The sequence below is a fragment of the Malania oleifera genome, chromosome 9 (assembly GCF_029873635.1).
Source record: "Malania oleifera isolate guangnan ecotype guangnan chromosome 9, ASM2987363v1, whole genome shotgun sequence".
NCBI lineage: Eukaryota > Viridiplantae > Streptophyta > Magnoliopsida > Santalales > Ximeniaceae > Malania > Malania oleifera.
Window position 1 is genome coordinate 79,219,608 of NC_080425.1, and position 17,060 is coordinate 79,236,667.

The following is a 17,060-nucleotide window of genomic DNA, read 5'->3' on the forward strand; positions in this document are numbered from 1 at the left end:
AAAACAGTAAGAAATATATATATATATATATATATATATAATAGTATTATATATAGTATCAAACCCTGGTAGATCAGATCAAATTTCAGAGCACGGTACCATAGCTATTTCAGTTCAAAGTGCAACCACATATCTCAGATTGTTTGTGGATTTTATTAGTAGTCAATCGTGCCTAGGGAGGTATTGCAGACTCCTCGGTAGTCCGGGTTAAGGCGGTCGATCTGACCAGGGAGATTTCAGTTGACTTATCTTGTAGGTCAACCAATGGTAAGTCCCGCCTGCGAGCTGCACAACCCTATCATGAGGAGTTAAATCATGACATACAGCCATCTAGGGAAGTTTTCACAGTTATGTATATATATATAGATTTAAAGAAAACAGCGCATATACCTACAGATACTAAAAGTATGACTATATAGAAAGTTTAGTAACACTTGAATTTTAAGTTACATAGGTGTGAGTTTTGTTATATATTATGTTTCATGTTATCTCAATTTCTGTTGATTAAAAATATATTGTTCATGTAAACTCAGTTGCCACACACTGGTAATAGCATATTTTGTCTTACTGAGAGTTGTCTCATCCAAGTAATTTAATACGTTTTAGGTAATCCAGTTAGACGAGCAAACCAAGCTTGAAGATAGAGAGGATCTTGTACTGCCCTGTCTGTAGGGTAAGTGAATGCTGAGAGATGTTTTTGTGTATATTCTAAATGATCTAACAGGGAATTGAGGAGATATATATATATATATATATATATATATATGTTTTGGGAGAATACTGAATTCTGGTATTGTAATTATGGTTATATGATTTTATATTTTCCACTGCATAGGTGTCTAATCTTATGAACTGGAATTACTCAGTGCTCCTTTGAGATCGGGATGTTATAGTAGATTTCATTAGAGGTATCAGAGCAATATAATACAGTCTATATATATATCGATAAAAAAAAATGACAAGAATTTTTGGGTCGTTACAGGAATTCACTAAATGCATTTAGATCCGCACAATTTGGTGTGGATTCTAATCATATGGGTTACACACCACTTTATGGGTTTACATGTTGAGCAACATTTAACGATGGATTTCATATCATACTTAAAAGATTTGTTCCATATATACAAATATTTCTCTTAGCTAGTTTGGATCAATTTTTATCTTCCTCAATATAATTATTATTACTACGTATTAATTCCGTGCATTTTAGTGTCATTAATTTGCAGAGTGGGAACCGGTTGTTGTATTTATGGTTATTTAATGAAATCCTTATTTTCAAATAATAATAATAATAATAATAAAGACATGCACCTCATTTCCTCTGCATGTAGCGCATTAAATTGGCCTTACCACAAACAAAAAACGGCAAAAGAGAGTTCAAATTTAATTAATCCAAACACAGGCACCCTTTGGTTTCTTCTACCCAGCTACATCCTCAAGGCTAGCAATATATATGCATATGATCAGTAGCTGTGGCGTTCATATGAGAGAGCGGCGAAATGGCAGCGCCGCCGCAGAGGGCGGATGACGACGACCAACAGAGCGCCGGAAGCTTGAGGATGAGTTCTATGGAACCGGCAGAAGGTGATCATCATAATCATGAGAAGGAGGCTGATCAGAATCCTAGGAAGATTGACGTTCGGAAGCTTGACGCGGGCGATCGGACGCAGTTCATTGATCGCTGCTTTAAGGTTGCCCATGAAGACAATGAAACATTCTTGAAGAAGCTGAGGGCGCGTTTTGATCGGTAAGTTTTAATCTTTAATTTGTCAAGCACCCCCACCACATCACAGCCCACATAGTAAGAGCAGAGCCTAAGAATCTCAATAAATAAACAACCATGTTATGCAATACAGACACGAGCCGATGTTGTTAAGCATCTTTCATAAATAAAGTATTGTGGATTTTACTTTGAACCGATCGCTATAACTTTGTGGGGAACAATAGAAGGATAAGTCTTATTAAAGGACTTTATTTTTTTTCCTGCAACATTAGCTCATGAATATCAGATTACTTTTAGTTGATATTTTCAAATAAAAATTATTTTTGTTCTTGAATTAATGATTCGAAAAGTGAACATTATATTTTGAAAATTTAGGTATTGTTTGAGACAGGTTGATTTGGGGACAAAGCCCAATCCAAAACTTTCCAGCTCTTGGCAAAACAAAATTTGTTTATTGTCAACTTTTGTTTAAAGGGAGTTTGATCTTTTAGGGTCAGTTTGGATCAAGGATTTTACTTAGAAAAAAAAAACAAGAAGGAAATTCATTTACCACTGTACATTCTCTCTATATCAAATACCATTAAAAATGAGTATTCTAATATGATTAAGAATTAATAAAAATCATATATTAAGAATGTATATATTTGTTATTGTTGTGCGTATGAAGGTGGAACAATCGGTGCAACACTTACGATGAATAATACAGAAACACACATAGAGAAGGAAGGCAAGAAAACAACACACACAAGATTTAACGTGGTTTGGGAAAATGCATACGTCCATGGGAGCAAGCGGCGGCTGAATATCACTATCATCAAAAATAAGGATGCATCATTGTACTTAAACTAACCCTAGACATACAAAGGAATTAGACAATTCCTCATATACCCCTGTACCGTTCCGCGGAGGATTTGCTCTCGCATCCCCAACCTATTGATCTTCCTAGTTTAAATTTCAAAAACGATGTTGAACAAAACCGTCAATGATTTCATCAAACCGTCAACGGTTTTTCTTCACTGGAAGAAGTCGTCGATGTACCTACATCAAACCATCAGCGGTTTTCTTCCTAATTTGCTTCTAGAAGAAACCGTCAATATACCTATTAAATTCGTCGATAGTTTTCCTTCAAACCAACTTTTTTGTTTTTTTCAGCCTGCTTTCTCTCCATATGTGTTCCACTCGATATGAGCTACATACTACAACAATCTCCACCTTGGTAAATATTCACCCCTTAGGAGAAATAAGAGCACATAACCTGGAGCTCCACCTTGGACAATAGGTTGAGACACCTCCTATCTAGCATCTGGAGACGTTAATCAACTCCAAGCAGTGCTTGAACTTGTTTGTAGTAACAGACTTTGTCAATATGTCTGCTGCATTCCTAGAAGTGTGGACTTTCTCAAGCAATAGTTCACCAGAAGAAATCAATTCCCTGATCCTATGAAACCTCACATATATGTGCTTGGTCCTCACATGATACACCTGGTTCTTTGCCAAATAAATGGCACTCTGACTATCACAATGCAACTGAATTCCATCTCACTGAATACCGAGCTCCTTAACTAATCTTGTAAGCCACAAAGCTTCCTTGGCAACATCAATCATTGTCATATACTCTGACTCAGTAGTAGATAGTGCAACCAGAGACTAAACCATGGACCTTCAACAAATAGCTCCCCCCCCCCCCCACAAGAGTGAATACATACCATGTGGTAGACCTCCTGTCATCTGTCATCGAAGTCTCCTGCATAATTTGCATCTACATATGCCACAATTGAAGGATCACTCTATTGCCTGCCAAACATGATGCCATAGTTTGTAGTACCCCTCAAGTACATGAAAATCCACTTGACTACACCCCAATGTTGTCGTCTCAAACTTGATAAAAACTTGCTCACCACACTGACAGCTTGTGCCAGATCTGATCTTGTACAAATCATAGCATACATCAAGCACCCAACTGCACTAGCATATGGAACCTTTGACATGTCTTGAACTTCATCATCTGTCTTTGGGCACCGGGCGGTAGACAATCTAAAATGATTCGTCAAACGTGTAGTCACTAGTTATTCATTATCCATGCTGAACCTTACCAACACCGTCTTAACACAGCTACGCTGAGATAACCATAATCTCCATTAAGCTCTATCCCTGGAAATCTCTATTCCAAGAATCTTCTTGGCTGCACCCAAATCCTTCATGTCAAATTCTTTTCTCAATAGAGTTTTCAACTGGTTATTAGACACATCGGCCACGTCAACCATTGATACCATAATACATAACCCGACCCGAAAGTGGGTACCAGGTATACAATCATACTCATAAACACAATCCTAACAGTGGAAGTCATTTCATATATATATACACCATAGCGAATACACATACCAAAGTACTATACCATCCATAAATACAAGTCTAATACAAAATCTCTAGGGGAATCAAACCTCTCTAGCTCAGAATACTCACCCTGTCAACCCAGGGTATCTGCTCACCTCTATCTCGAAGCTTTATCACCAGGTCTAACTTGGTTTCCTAAAATATTTAAATGATTTGATGAGACACATCTCAGTAAGACGGAATAAATTATCTACAATGTGTGACAGTATGAGATTCATTATATCATAACGAATATTCAATTCAGTAATAATATTTTCTAAGAAAATATACCATTTCCATAATCATAATCATATAGATAAACAACACAAACTTTCATAAGCTTTTACTTCCATTTCCAAAATCATTCGTTCACAACCCAAGTTTACTGGCAAAGTTCATGAGAATAGGGAAGCTTATCTGCCCATACAAGTAGCTTCCCTCTGCCCTGATATCGTTTGTAGCCTAACCCGATTAACTCGGGTTTAGTTATAATTGATACTTATCAAAGCACTCACCTACTCAATAAGCCCCCAGGCGGTGTGTTTTACTTCGCTTTAATTATTTATTAACTCACGCTATTCATTTCTCATTTCCTTTCTCATTTCCATTCTCATTACATTTCCATTTTCGTTTCATTTCCACTTTCATTTTATTTCCATATCTAACTCATGAGTGTCCCTAGTAACTAATATACCTGTATCTGTACTCATGGCTGCCTTGAGGATAACTCTTCACATCATGCTTCCCCCATGAATATGGTTGTGCAGGCCAAAGGTTGGACCTAATCGCGGTTGGACGACTTGGTTAGGTCAAATATCATCATATATCCTGTAACACCCTAAATTCCTTAACATAAAATGAAATATAATAAATGGAAAAGTCAACCCGAACCCATGGGTAATGGGGACACCTGTCAATCATAGCGGAAACCTAAGCAGCAGTAAAATAAAATCTCAATCATTCAACCATGAAACATAATACCAAAGTTATTTACATTCTCAAAATACTATATTTATTTACAATCTTCCAAAAATTCAAAATAACACTAGGATCGTACAACAAAAATCTCCTGATCCTAGTTCAACGCTTACCCTTCTAGTAGGGAAGCTAAACCCACTTAACGGCAGCCCTGACCCGCCGGTCCCTCTGGGTTTCCTAAAAATCATTTAATATTCAGGGGTGAGACACTTCTCAGTAAGGAAAAATAAACTAAATACAGTTGTATGGCAACATGAATATTTAATGCAACTATACATATACAGTACATTTCATATTTTCGTAAATGTTCGTCATATCATACTAAATAATAGCATACTTTCATATATTCTAATAAATCATATCGTAAATGAAACATCTGTTATACAGATAATACTGAAAACATGTCCAGGATGAATAGCCAGCTAATGTCATGTATTACCCCCCATGGCGGGTTGTGCAGCCCGAAGGCGGGACCCGACAATGGCTGGCAGACCACTGCCGAATCAAATATGTTTGTAAGTACGATGGGTCCACCACACCCTAGTCTGGACTGTCAGGTGGACGTCCACACTCTACTGAAAGCCACATCGACTATCCATCTCCCACCCCCTCGTGGGATGGTACTAATCTGATCATAAACATCTGATCTATAAGCTACGGTACCGAGCCCCTGAACTGAACTAAACTAACATCTTGGTTGTGATAACATATAATACATGATCATATATAACATCATTACGGCCTCGTGCCAAAAGTATAGTAATTACGGCCTCGTTCCGAATATAACATAAATTACGGCCTCGTGTCGAACACAACATAAATTACGACCTCATGCCGAACATAACATATATACATGGCCTCGTGCCAATATCATAAATACGGCCTCATGTCGATAACATAAATACATGGCCTCCCGCTAGGATCGTTTCAGGTATACATATATATTCTAAAAATAAATCATTTATCATATATTTATCAAAATCATCACAACATAACTCATCTTTTCATAATACCTGAAAACGTGTTTTGCTCATAAAATCTTTCATATCATAATACATTTCACATAAAATAATATTCATGCCACACATGTGCTATTAAAAGTCATACTTCATATTCTAAAATCGTGATTTTCTGGCATCTCATACATACTTATACATTTTAATCATCATAGCAGTATTTTCCCAATCATACATTTCATTCATAATAAACAAATATAACATATGCTTTTCTGAAAATAGATTTATTCATAATTAATAATAATTTGCATGGAAAATAACTGTTTTAGTTTATTCCCTTACCTGGCTACTGAGAACGCTCCTAAAATATCCTAGCCTGACCCCCATAGGATTTCCTGATCAATACCCTGAAACTAAAAATTCCCAGTATTAAACCTCGGTATTTTCATGCATACATCATTTCCTATAACTATCACAAGACCAAATTTGGCTTAAAAAGCCTTACCTCAACTCAGGGATGATTTCCAACTTTGTTTTCCCAACGATCCGCTCCTGCAAACTTGTAGAGAACTTCGCCAAGAGCGTCATGGTGACCCCGGATTGTCGATCCAGTGTAAATATGGCCCAAAAATGATGAGAGAGAGAGAGAGCACCGAAGAGGAGAGAGAGAGGATGAAGATAGCTTAACAATGAAGTTAAAAATCGGATTTTTACATATATATATATATATATATATATATATATAGAACTGGATTCGTCGACGAGCCACGTCATTCATCGACGAATCCTTCATTAATTTCATCGACGAAATTCAGTCCTTGTCGACAAAATTCAGTCGGCTCAAAAACGCCTCTCGGTATTTCTTCGTCGATGAAATTTAGTCCTCATCGATGAATTTTCTTAAGCCCTCATCAACAAATCCCCTGTATTTGTCAACGAAGCCCTAATGCTTCCTTTTTGGTTTTTCCTTCCAAAATGCAATTCCGTCAACGAACGCAAGCCGACTTCCTCCTTCTGTTATCATTTCCAATTCCCCTCTTCTTATTATTTAAATCCCATTATTATTCGGGTTGTCACATATCTCGTGTCTATAATACGGCTAGCCGACCAAAAACCCTAATCCAAACTCAAGGGACACAACAACTCTACTATACAGCTCAGTGTACTATCACGCCACACGCTCTACGAGTCCATCTGGTTGCACTAACACGACTAGCAACAGTATCGTGCTTAATATCACTACCCATCATTAGGGTTTCCATATCCATCCATTAGGGTTATCACTGTCACATACCAGCAATCATTATATGGTAATGACATTTCATCAATCATATGTCTGTATTCTTATTTCAGAATTTCACATTTCAATTCTCACATTTCAAAATTCATATTGCAGAATTAACGGTGCAATATTTACCATTTTTCATATTCACATTTCAATATCAGTATTGCAGAATTTACATTGCAATATTCACATTTTTTATATTCACAATTCAATATCAGTATTCTCAACACATTTCATCATTTCAATGATATTTCCTCAGTTCATAATTCATTTAATCACATACCATCATTTACATATCTCGTTTCACAATTACTCAATATTTCTCAAAACACATTTTCATATTTCACCTTTCTTCATTTTCTCAAAAGATACACTTCTTGCACATTTCACTTTCATCATTTTCCCACATTTCAATTCTTATATCAAAACATATTTCAGTATCACATATTTCACAGGGTAAATCATTTAATCCAGTTTAAACATTTCCCAATATAAATCATATGCCACACAAATTTCATCTGATATTTATATCATAATTAAGTTCCGGTAAAGTAACATACGCAATTTTAACATATTTCTCAACCCATAATTTTTCATAAAAATACTATTATAATTTATTCCCCTTACCTCACTTACTAAGACTCCACTAAACATCCAATTCTCTACCCCCTTCGGCGTTCGTAGCCCAAAAACCTGCAACACACATTTTTCCCAAATTATTCGACACAACTCCCATAATAACTTCCATTTAACACCTCCTACATTTCATATATTCCAAATTAACTTAAAAACCCTAAAATACACCACTTACCCTGGTTTTGGGATGGTGCCCCAGAACCCCAACTTGAAAATCTACTCCGCATACATTGTAGAGAATTTTCCCAGGAATCCCGTGATGGTTCCCAATCATCAATCTGAGCTTAAACGGAGCTAGAATCGAATAAAGAAAGAGAGAAAGAGAGGTCTGTGGGTTGCATGTTAGAGAGAGAGAGAGAGAGAGAGAGAGAGAGAGAGAGAGAGGGAGGGAGGGAGGGAGAGAGAGAGAGTGAATTTATTTTGTTTTACAAAACACTCGCAGAATCCCTTATATAACCCTCATTGCAGAGAAAACCGTTGTAAAACTGTCACCGATTTTCTATTTAACCGGCTCGATTTTAACTGTTTACCTATTACCGCTCCATGGTAAAACCAAAACTGTCGCTGGTTTTTTGGCTCCTCCAGAAAATCGTTGTCGGTTTCTTTCTTTTCCAGCCAAAAATCACTTTTTTCCCATTTCTTTTATTATTTTATTTTCCCAAGTCTCTACATGAAACATTTCACCCTTTTTGATACCATAAAAATATACAGTCTATACTTCACATCAAGTTTCGATGTCTCCTCACTAGAAATATGCATGTAGACTAGACATACAAACACTCTCAAACTAGAGTAGTCTACTGCACTGCCTGTCCACACCTCCTATGCTACTTTCTCGTCTAGTGTTGCCCTTGGTAACCTGTTGATCAAGAAACATGACATACTCACTGCTTCTGCCCAAAAGTTCTTTGCAAGTCCTGCATTGAACCTAAGACACCGAACTTTTTCAGCCATTGTCCTCTTCATCATTTCCACCGCACCATTGTGTTGTAGTGTCTTGCGTACTATGAACTGTCTCTTGATCCCATGATGTTCACACAACTCTATGAACTTTGAACTTGTGTACTCAGTACCATTGTTGGACCTAAGGCATTTGATCTTCCTCCTTGTATGATTTTCCACTTCAGTTTTCCACAACTTGAACTTGGCAAACGTTTCTGACTTGTGTCACATGAAGTACACCCAGACCTTTCATGAGTAATCATCAATAAAACTCATGAAATATGTATGTCCTCCCCTTGATGCCACTTTTACTAGTCCCCAAACATTTGTATGAACATAGTCAAGAATTCCCTTCGTCTTGTGTGTGGCTGTCTTAAGCTGCACCCCATTTTGTTTCTTAAGAACATAATACCTTTTTTTTTTAACTAAAGGAGGGCGGCACCTCCAATTATTTATTGATATACCCTCACTTTTGGTGGAAGAATACTGTGGTTACAAGACAAGCATTGGGAGATTACAGATAAAAAACATTAAAGGCCTCCCAAAAACAACACCAACAACCAACCAAAATAAGACTACAAATCCAAACAAAGCTAAAAAAAAAAAAAAAAAAATTTAAGCAGGCCTATCAAAACAAAAATAAAAAAAAAAACTAAAATCTAAACCAACCAAACAAAAATAGAGAGGATAAACTAATGATGAAAGGAAATGAGACCCAACCTATCCATCCAAAGGATACTTTTCAGAAAATGTGGTAAAAGATGTTGTTCTTCGTAGATGACATTGTTTCCCATTTCTCCTTTTCTAGTGAGAAAATCAGCAGCACTATTGTCTTCCCTATATTGATGGATCACCATGAAATTCACTCCTTCTAGCTCCGCCACGAGGTCCTCCCAAAAATCCCAAAGATACCATAAGATACATCTACCTTTCCGAAACCAATCAACAACAATTCATGAGTCGCTTTCAATAATCACATTAAAATAATGAAGTCATTTGTATAAATGAATTCCTTCCAAAAAAATTTTTAATTCCACACTATTGTTCATACCATTGTCAAAATAGCTTCAAAAAGTCACTTTCACCATGTCATGGCAATCCCGAATAGGGGTGTACAAAAATTACCAAAAAATTGAAAATCGAACCGAAACCATAAATGGTTTGGTTTTTCGATTTTCAGTTTCGGTTGCGATTTTTAAAAATAAAAATGTTCAGTTTCGGTTTCAGTTTTATGTTGAAACCGAACCAATAAAAATTCAAATTTTGATTTATATAAGATATTTTATATAAGATATATATATATGGCTAGTAAAAATATAGCATGCGATATAGCCATATAGCCACTCTAGAAAATAAAAATCCTCAATAAATTTTTAAGAATTTTATGAAAAATAAAGGTTATTTTGATAAAAGTGCCCAACAGATTTTATTTTGTTAAAATTATGAGTCCCTATAAAAAATTAAAATGCTCAATAAATTTTCAACAACTTAATGAAAAATAAAGGTTATTTTTTTTGTAAAAAAAAAATCGATTTAAAACCAAAAAACCGCAACCGAACCGCCACATTTTCGGTTTCCAATTAAAGCATAATTTTAGTTCGGTTTCAGTTTTGGTTTGAAAATCCCAAAATCAAAAATTTTGATTCGGTTTTCGATTCTGGCCAAAACCAAACAGCACCGAACCGTGTACAGTCCTAATCCCGAATGATTCCTCCACCTCCTGAAGTACCCGGATTACCCCTACAACTCCCATCAATATTAAGTTTTATCTATCCTGTTGAGGGTTTAACTCACGAAATAATTTTTCCAAGCTTGGCACAAACTCCCTAATATTGAATTTGAAACTCTTTCTATCTTCAATTTTCGAAAAGAATTAGAGCTCTCAGCTAAAGAACTAACCTAATATCGAACACTTCTCCATGTGTGATCCGCACATTGATAAACTCCTTCTATTCTCACTTTGCATCTTCAATTCCAAAAGCACCACGTAATCAAACATGGAATTAGACCGATAAAAATACCTTTAATAAATGATTTTTTAGCATAGTGAAACCAGTTTGCAGTTCTGTTTTTTCAGGGAATTAACCGTTGGAAAGGAATCCCCAACACTGCACTAACTCGATGCCAAACCTTTGAAGCCACCTTGCTTGAAAAAAGAATGTGATCAGCGTTTTCCTGAATTCTCTGCACGCATCAATTTCAAGCCAAAACTATCGATATTTCTTTGGCCTAAATTCTATCATCTACTGTCAAGCATCTAAATCAGGCTTTTCATAAACACATTGGGATTCTTCTAGGCAATAGAGAATGCCAAAACCAGTCATTCCACTCCAAATTATCACTTTTGCTCCTCATTGCCTCCCATACCGTTTTTTTTGAGAAATTGTCGTCAGGGGCAGACTTCCATATGAATATATCCTAACCAACTTTACCAACTGGCACATTATGCAAGATTTCCATTGTTTTGTCGGCCCCAACCAATTCCATTAATAAATCAGAGTTCTTGTTGTTATTCAACTAGCAATCCTTAATATACAACTTCTTGTTCGAAATATCCTCAATACGAACCGCTAATGGTCCTAATGTAAGCCACTTATTGAACAAAAAAGAAGAGTTCCCACCTCTCACCAAAATTTTAACATTTTCCATAACTTCCGGAATAGTGGCCATCACTGATTTCCAAAACCGGGAGTCATTTGGTCTCCCCTTTCTTATTAATAAATGATCATTTCTACAATATTTAGTTCTGAAAAAACCTAACCATAGATTGTTAGTAGTGAGCAGTTTTAAGGCAAATTTCATGAAAAGAGATTTTTGGACTTCTTTAAGATCTCTCAAGCCCATACCCCCTTCCAAGGTGGGTTTACAAATTTTCGCCCAAGAGCGCCAATGAATCTTCCTTTTACCATTCACCTCTCCCCATAAGAAATTGGCAAGAAGAGAGTTGATACGAGAGAATGTGACCTGTGAAACATTAATAACTGACATCAAATGTATCGGCATGCTAGACAACACATGTCTTAATAAAATCAACCTTCAAGCTTATGAGAGCAACTTAAATTTCCACCCTGCAATTTCCTTCCTAATCTTCTCCACAAGAGGCTCCAAGATCTTAGAAGATAATTTTTCAGAAACCAAAGGCGCACCCAAATACGTAACTGGGAATTTACCTTCCATGAAACCCGTGATTCTTAATAACCTACGTTTCCATGCAAGAGTAATGTATTTCGAAAGGAATAATGCAGACTTTGTCTTGCTGATTTTTTGACCCAACCACTTCTTATACATCTCTAGAGTGTGAACCAAATTTCTAATAGACCTTTTCCCACCATTTGCAAAAATAAAAATATCATTCGCATAAAGCACATGTGAAACCAAAGGGGCCCCAATCGGATGATTAAATTGTCCAATACAACATGTCTCATAGTTTTTCTTAAGCAACCTTATCAAAACCTCCTCCATTATGATGAATAAATAAGGAGAAAGTGGATCCCCTTGCCTCAAGCCTCTAGTTGATTGAGAAAAACCCTTTAAAAGTTCCGTTCATCATAACGGAAAACCACGGGGACTCCACACAATTTTTTATGAGCTTGCAAAACCTCTCAAAGAATCCAAAAGCCTTAAGAACCCCCAAAACGAAATTCCAATTCACTCTATCATAAGCCTTAGTCATATCCAATTTTACCATCACATTGCTGCCAACCATTTTTTTGTGCAAAAAATGAATCATTTCCTGTGCAAGCATAATATTCTCAAAAATACTATGCCCAGGAATAAAAGCTTCTTGCTCAGGTGAGACCAACTTATCAACACAGTCAATTAGGCTAAAAACAATAATCTTGGAAAAAATTTTATAAACCACAGAGCACAAACTAATAGGCCAAAACTTATCAAAGTTAGAAGGATTGTCCAGCTTTGGAATTAAAACAATAAACGAGGAGGAAAAGAACCTAGAAAGAGGAGTGCCCTAAAAAAAATTCTTTGCCGCATCCAAGACATCTTTTTTAACAATGTCCCAGCAAGAAATATAAAATTCAAAGCCAAACCCATCTGGTCCCGGACTGCTTTCTTTGGGAATAGAGAACACCGCTCTTTTAACTTCTTCTTCTATCGGATTGGTGCAGATAAAATTATTATCGGCATCTAAAATCTGCCTTTGAATTAACTCGAAGAGATCACAAGGTTCAACCACTGAAGCCTCTGAGAGAAAATTATTAGAGTTTTGATCCCCCTTAATCAACCATTTTTTTTCACAATTTGTCCTAGACAAGATGCTTCCCTATTCTCCCACACCTGAATCTCTAACATAGTAGCCAAATAATTGACTTCAACCTCCTCAAAAAAACCTGATTGCAGCTGATTTCCTAAAGATTCCATCCTTTCCTCGAGAGCTTGTAGGTTTTCTCCCACTCTCCCAAAGACATTTTTATTCCATGCTCGTAAAGCAACTTTAGTTCTCTTAAGGCGAATAGAAAGTTTCAAAAGACCCGAGGCCAAGTCATTCCTGATCCAGGCATCTTTAATGCACGACAAAAACAAATCATGCAAACTCTACATATTAAGGAACTGAAATGGGGTAGGGCCATACAAAGAGAATGATGTATTCGTATACACCACCATAGGACTATGATCTGAGGACTTATGACTCAGATATTTGAATTTAGCCGAACCATATAAGTTGGAAAAAGCATTATTAATAAGAATTCGATCAAGCTTAGCCCAACTCCAAGCCACCCCTTCTTGGCCATTGCACCATGACATGTGAGAGCCTGTGTTTGATAAATCAAAGAGACCACAATGATGTAAACAGTCATTAAACTCTATCATAGGTAAGAGTGGTCTTGGATTTTCACCAATTCTTTCTGCATCCATTCGAATAACATTAAAATCACCCAAGACCAACCAAGGAAAATTTGATTGGCATTGCTGCCATAATTCCCTTTTTTCAACATAAGAACATTTGGCATAGACAAAACTCACCAAAATCCTTTGGTCGTTCCTAAAGAACCACCGAGAGATCATTTGAGTCATGATTGAAATCACCTCAAAGGCATTCATATCCTTCCGAAAAAGCCACAATTCACCGCATTGATTTTCATTAGATATAAAATGGTGATAATTCAGAAAATTACCCAACATTACCCTCCGTTCCTCACCCAAGAAAGGTTCTGAAATAGCAAACAAACAAACATTAAACTTATTGATCGGTTTCTTTAACCTGCCTCTAGACCTGCCCAACCCTCTAATATTCTAAAAACAAATTGTATCAGTCATAAATTTAATTTATGCGGTCGAATGTGAACCTTCTGAGATTTCCTCATAGATGTTTCCATTCCGATTTCGGTGTTTTCGGAAGTCCATCCCTGCCTTGTATCAAAGTCATACATTTTTTCTTTGCCCTTCAACATTGAAATTTCACCTTCCTCCCTCTCAGACGAATAACCTAGAGCCAAATCCCTCTGATGCAAACCATGGTTCCCACCTTCAGTCTGCTTAATACTGTCTGCATGATCCACTTTCTCGTAAGACATAGGTTTACCATATGAAACTCGAGCATCATCATCACACCCAACTTCCTCACACTCTTTTTCATCACTTTCTTTTGAACCTTCATTCATATTATTTTCCAAGCGTCTCTGTGGTACATCAAATTTTTGACTTGCATAATCCCTTTTTTCTTGAGTCGCAGGAATTTTCGGTAATACAGGGCACCTATCCTTGGTCGTCTTTGTTATTGACACATTACTAGGTCATGCTTCCTACTCCACCCTCTCTACTCCTTTATCCACATCGGTAGTAGTTTCCATTACACCGTAATTCGTCTTTGATTTCCATATCTTTTTTTTCTTTATATTTTCCCTCATCCCTTTGCTTCCCTCCTACCCTGCAAACAATCAAGGTATGTCCTTACCGGCAACATTTAGAGCAGAAAATACCCATCTTTTCATATTTGGCCTCTTGCCAAAGGCATTGTTTTGGAAATAAAACAAGAGGAAATCCCTTAACCAGCTCCATCGTCAAGTCGACTTCCACACAAATATGTGCCCTCGAGGCTCTCGTACGGTTAATTGTTGCATTATCGATCCTGAGATAACAACCAAAACGTGTCTCTATAATTTGAAGAAAATCCGCTCGATAAAGATGCATTGGTAACTCGGGTAAGAAAATCCGTTAAGGAGCCAATGGAGATTCTTTTTTGACATCAAAGTCTTTCCTCCACTTAAATAGCTGAAATGAATTAATTTTCATAGTTCTACCTTCCCTTGCCCACCCATGCACAAAATCACATTCATTTTTCATGTGTATAAGCACATGGTAATCATCCATAACACTGATCGTTGGAATTTTCGTCAAGCCCCACGTTTTCACAATTGATAACCGAATTTTATCAATAGATGGCCGATTCCTCAAAAATTTCATCACTAATGCAAAACGAAACTCTTCCTCAAACTTAACCATCTCCGCTTTTGAGAAAATAAATCTCAATTCACCATTGGTATTAACTGAAAATCTCATAAGAATTTTAAACGCAAGTTTCTCCACTTTTTTATTCACAGTTTGTGCATACAACTGCACCCTAGAACCAGCCTGGATGGCATGCCGACGGTAAGGCCATCGAAGGGGGGATGACACCTTTCCAACAACTCTAGACTACCTGTTTTCCATATTAAAAGCCTAAAAATAAAAAACTAAAGGAAAGAGTAGATAAAACCTAAGTTGTGATGGCTATGGCAAACTCCTTCTGGCATACGACGTCCCCCAAAACTTCAAATCTTTGGCAAAAATGGATACTGGGAGAGTCTTCGTATCTAAGCTTTGAGGTCTTCAAACAATGTCTGCTTCAACCGAAGAACTGACCGTATGAACCAAAAAACTTGGAACTTTGAGTTCTATTTCAATAGCATCCCCTTCAACTTGTGATGGCAAGTAGGTGACGGCGATTTTCTCCCGTAGCCAAAGGTGGAGCCCGACTCTGCAAGGAGGTTGTGGCAAAAACGTTGCTAGTTTCTCAGTGCGTCTGATAACTACGTAGTCAGGAGATGGCCTAGAGTAGTGGGCGTTGGGGCGATGGTGACTCAGGCGGCATTGAATGGGGTGGACGGATATCGTCTCTACAGGAGAGAAAACTGTCTGGCGTGGGAAGATGAGTGTGTGACGGCTTGCTGGACGGCGTTGGGAAGAGAAGGTGGGTGTGGGCAAGCTAGAGGGACATGTCAGGCGGCTGCGGCAGTGGGTGTACAGGGGAGGGCGTTGGAGCAAAGAGGGGAGGTGGTGGTGGTGGTGGTGGGTGGGATGGTACTCCGTGACATTAGGAAGGGAAGGTGGGTATGGGCAAGTTGGAAGGGCAGGTGAGGCGACTGTGGAGGTGGGTTGACAAGGGAGGGTGGAGGAGGATGCTGCAACGGCAGCGTGTTTCAAGTGATTGTTTGAGTTGAAAGACGTTAAAAACACAATACTTGCTGAAATTAGGCTTTCATGTTTTGACACCCTTCAATAGATTTCTTTTATGAACTTCTATCATCCCACGCTCACTTATATACCCTAATTGCATATGCCACAAAAAATTGTACTATCTGATTTAGACTCTGTAGCTGCAGCTCCACCTACAACAGTGGTACCTAGTAGTGTTTAGATATTTCCTGCTAATTTCTCCCCGTTCATCATTATTAAGACACCTTTACTCCCCTTCATTACTCCACTTGCAAACTTGTAATTAAAACCATTACAATCTAAAGTGCCCAATGAAATCATATTCTTCATTAAATCTGGTATATGCCTAACATCACACAACATTCTAACAACACCATCAAACATTTTAGTTTTGATATTCCTTATTCCAATAACTTTGCATAATGCATCATTACCCATCAAAACAGAACCAGAATTTTAGTAACATGTAGGTGTGAAACCAATCTTTATTGGGTGTCATGTGAAAGGAGCATACCAAATCCAGGATCCAAGAATCTATGAGACAATCTAAACTCGATGAAATCGAAAGCATATCCCCTTCATTGCTATCTGAGTCTCCTTCTTCCACTACATTCGTAGATTTTGATGGACCCTCTTTATTCTCTACATTCCTTTTCTTTTTCTCTAGACATCTTGTTATATGTACCCTTTTTTTCCTACACTTAAAAAAACGTATGTCCTTCCTCTTCTTGGA

At 37.3% G+C, this 17,060-nt stretch overlaps 1 protein-coding gene across 1 annotated transcript in view; it reads left to right on the top strand.

Moving 5' to 3' along the window:
* Positions 1–1,382: 1,382 nt before the first annotated feature.
* Positions 1,383–17,060, top strand: part of LOC131164765 (ABC transporter G family member 29-like) — a 28,101-nt gene continuing 12,423 nt past the window's right edge. The window contains exon 1 of the mRNA XM_058122203.1: positions 1,383–1,747. Within this exon, the coding sequence (XP_057978186.1) occupies positions 1,500–1,747 (248 nt within the window). The 5' untranslated portion in view covers positions 1,383–1,499. The remainder of the gene's footprint in view (positions 1,748–17,060) is intronic.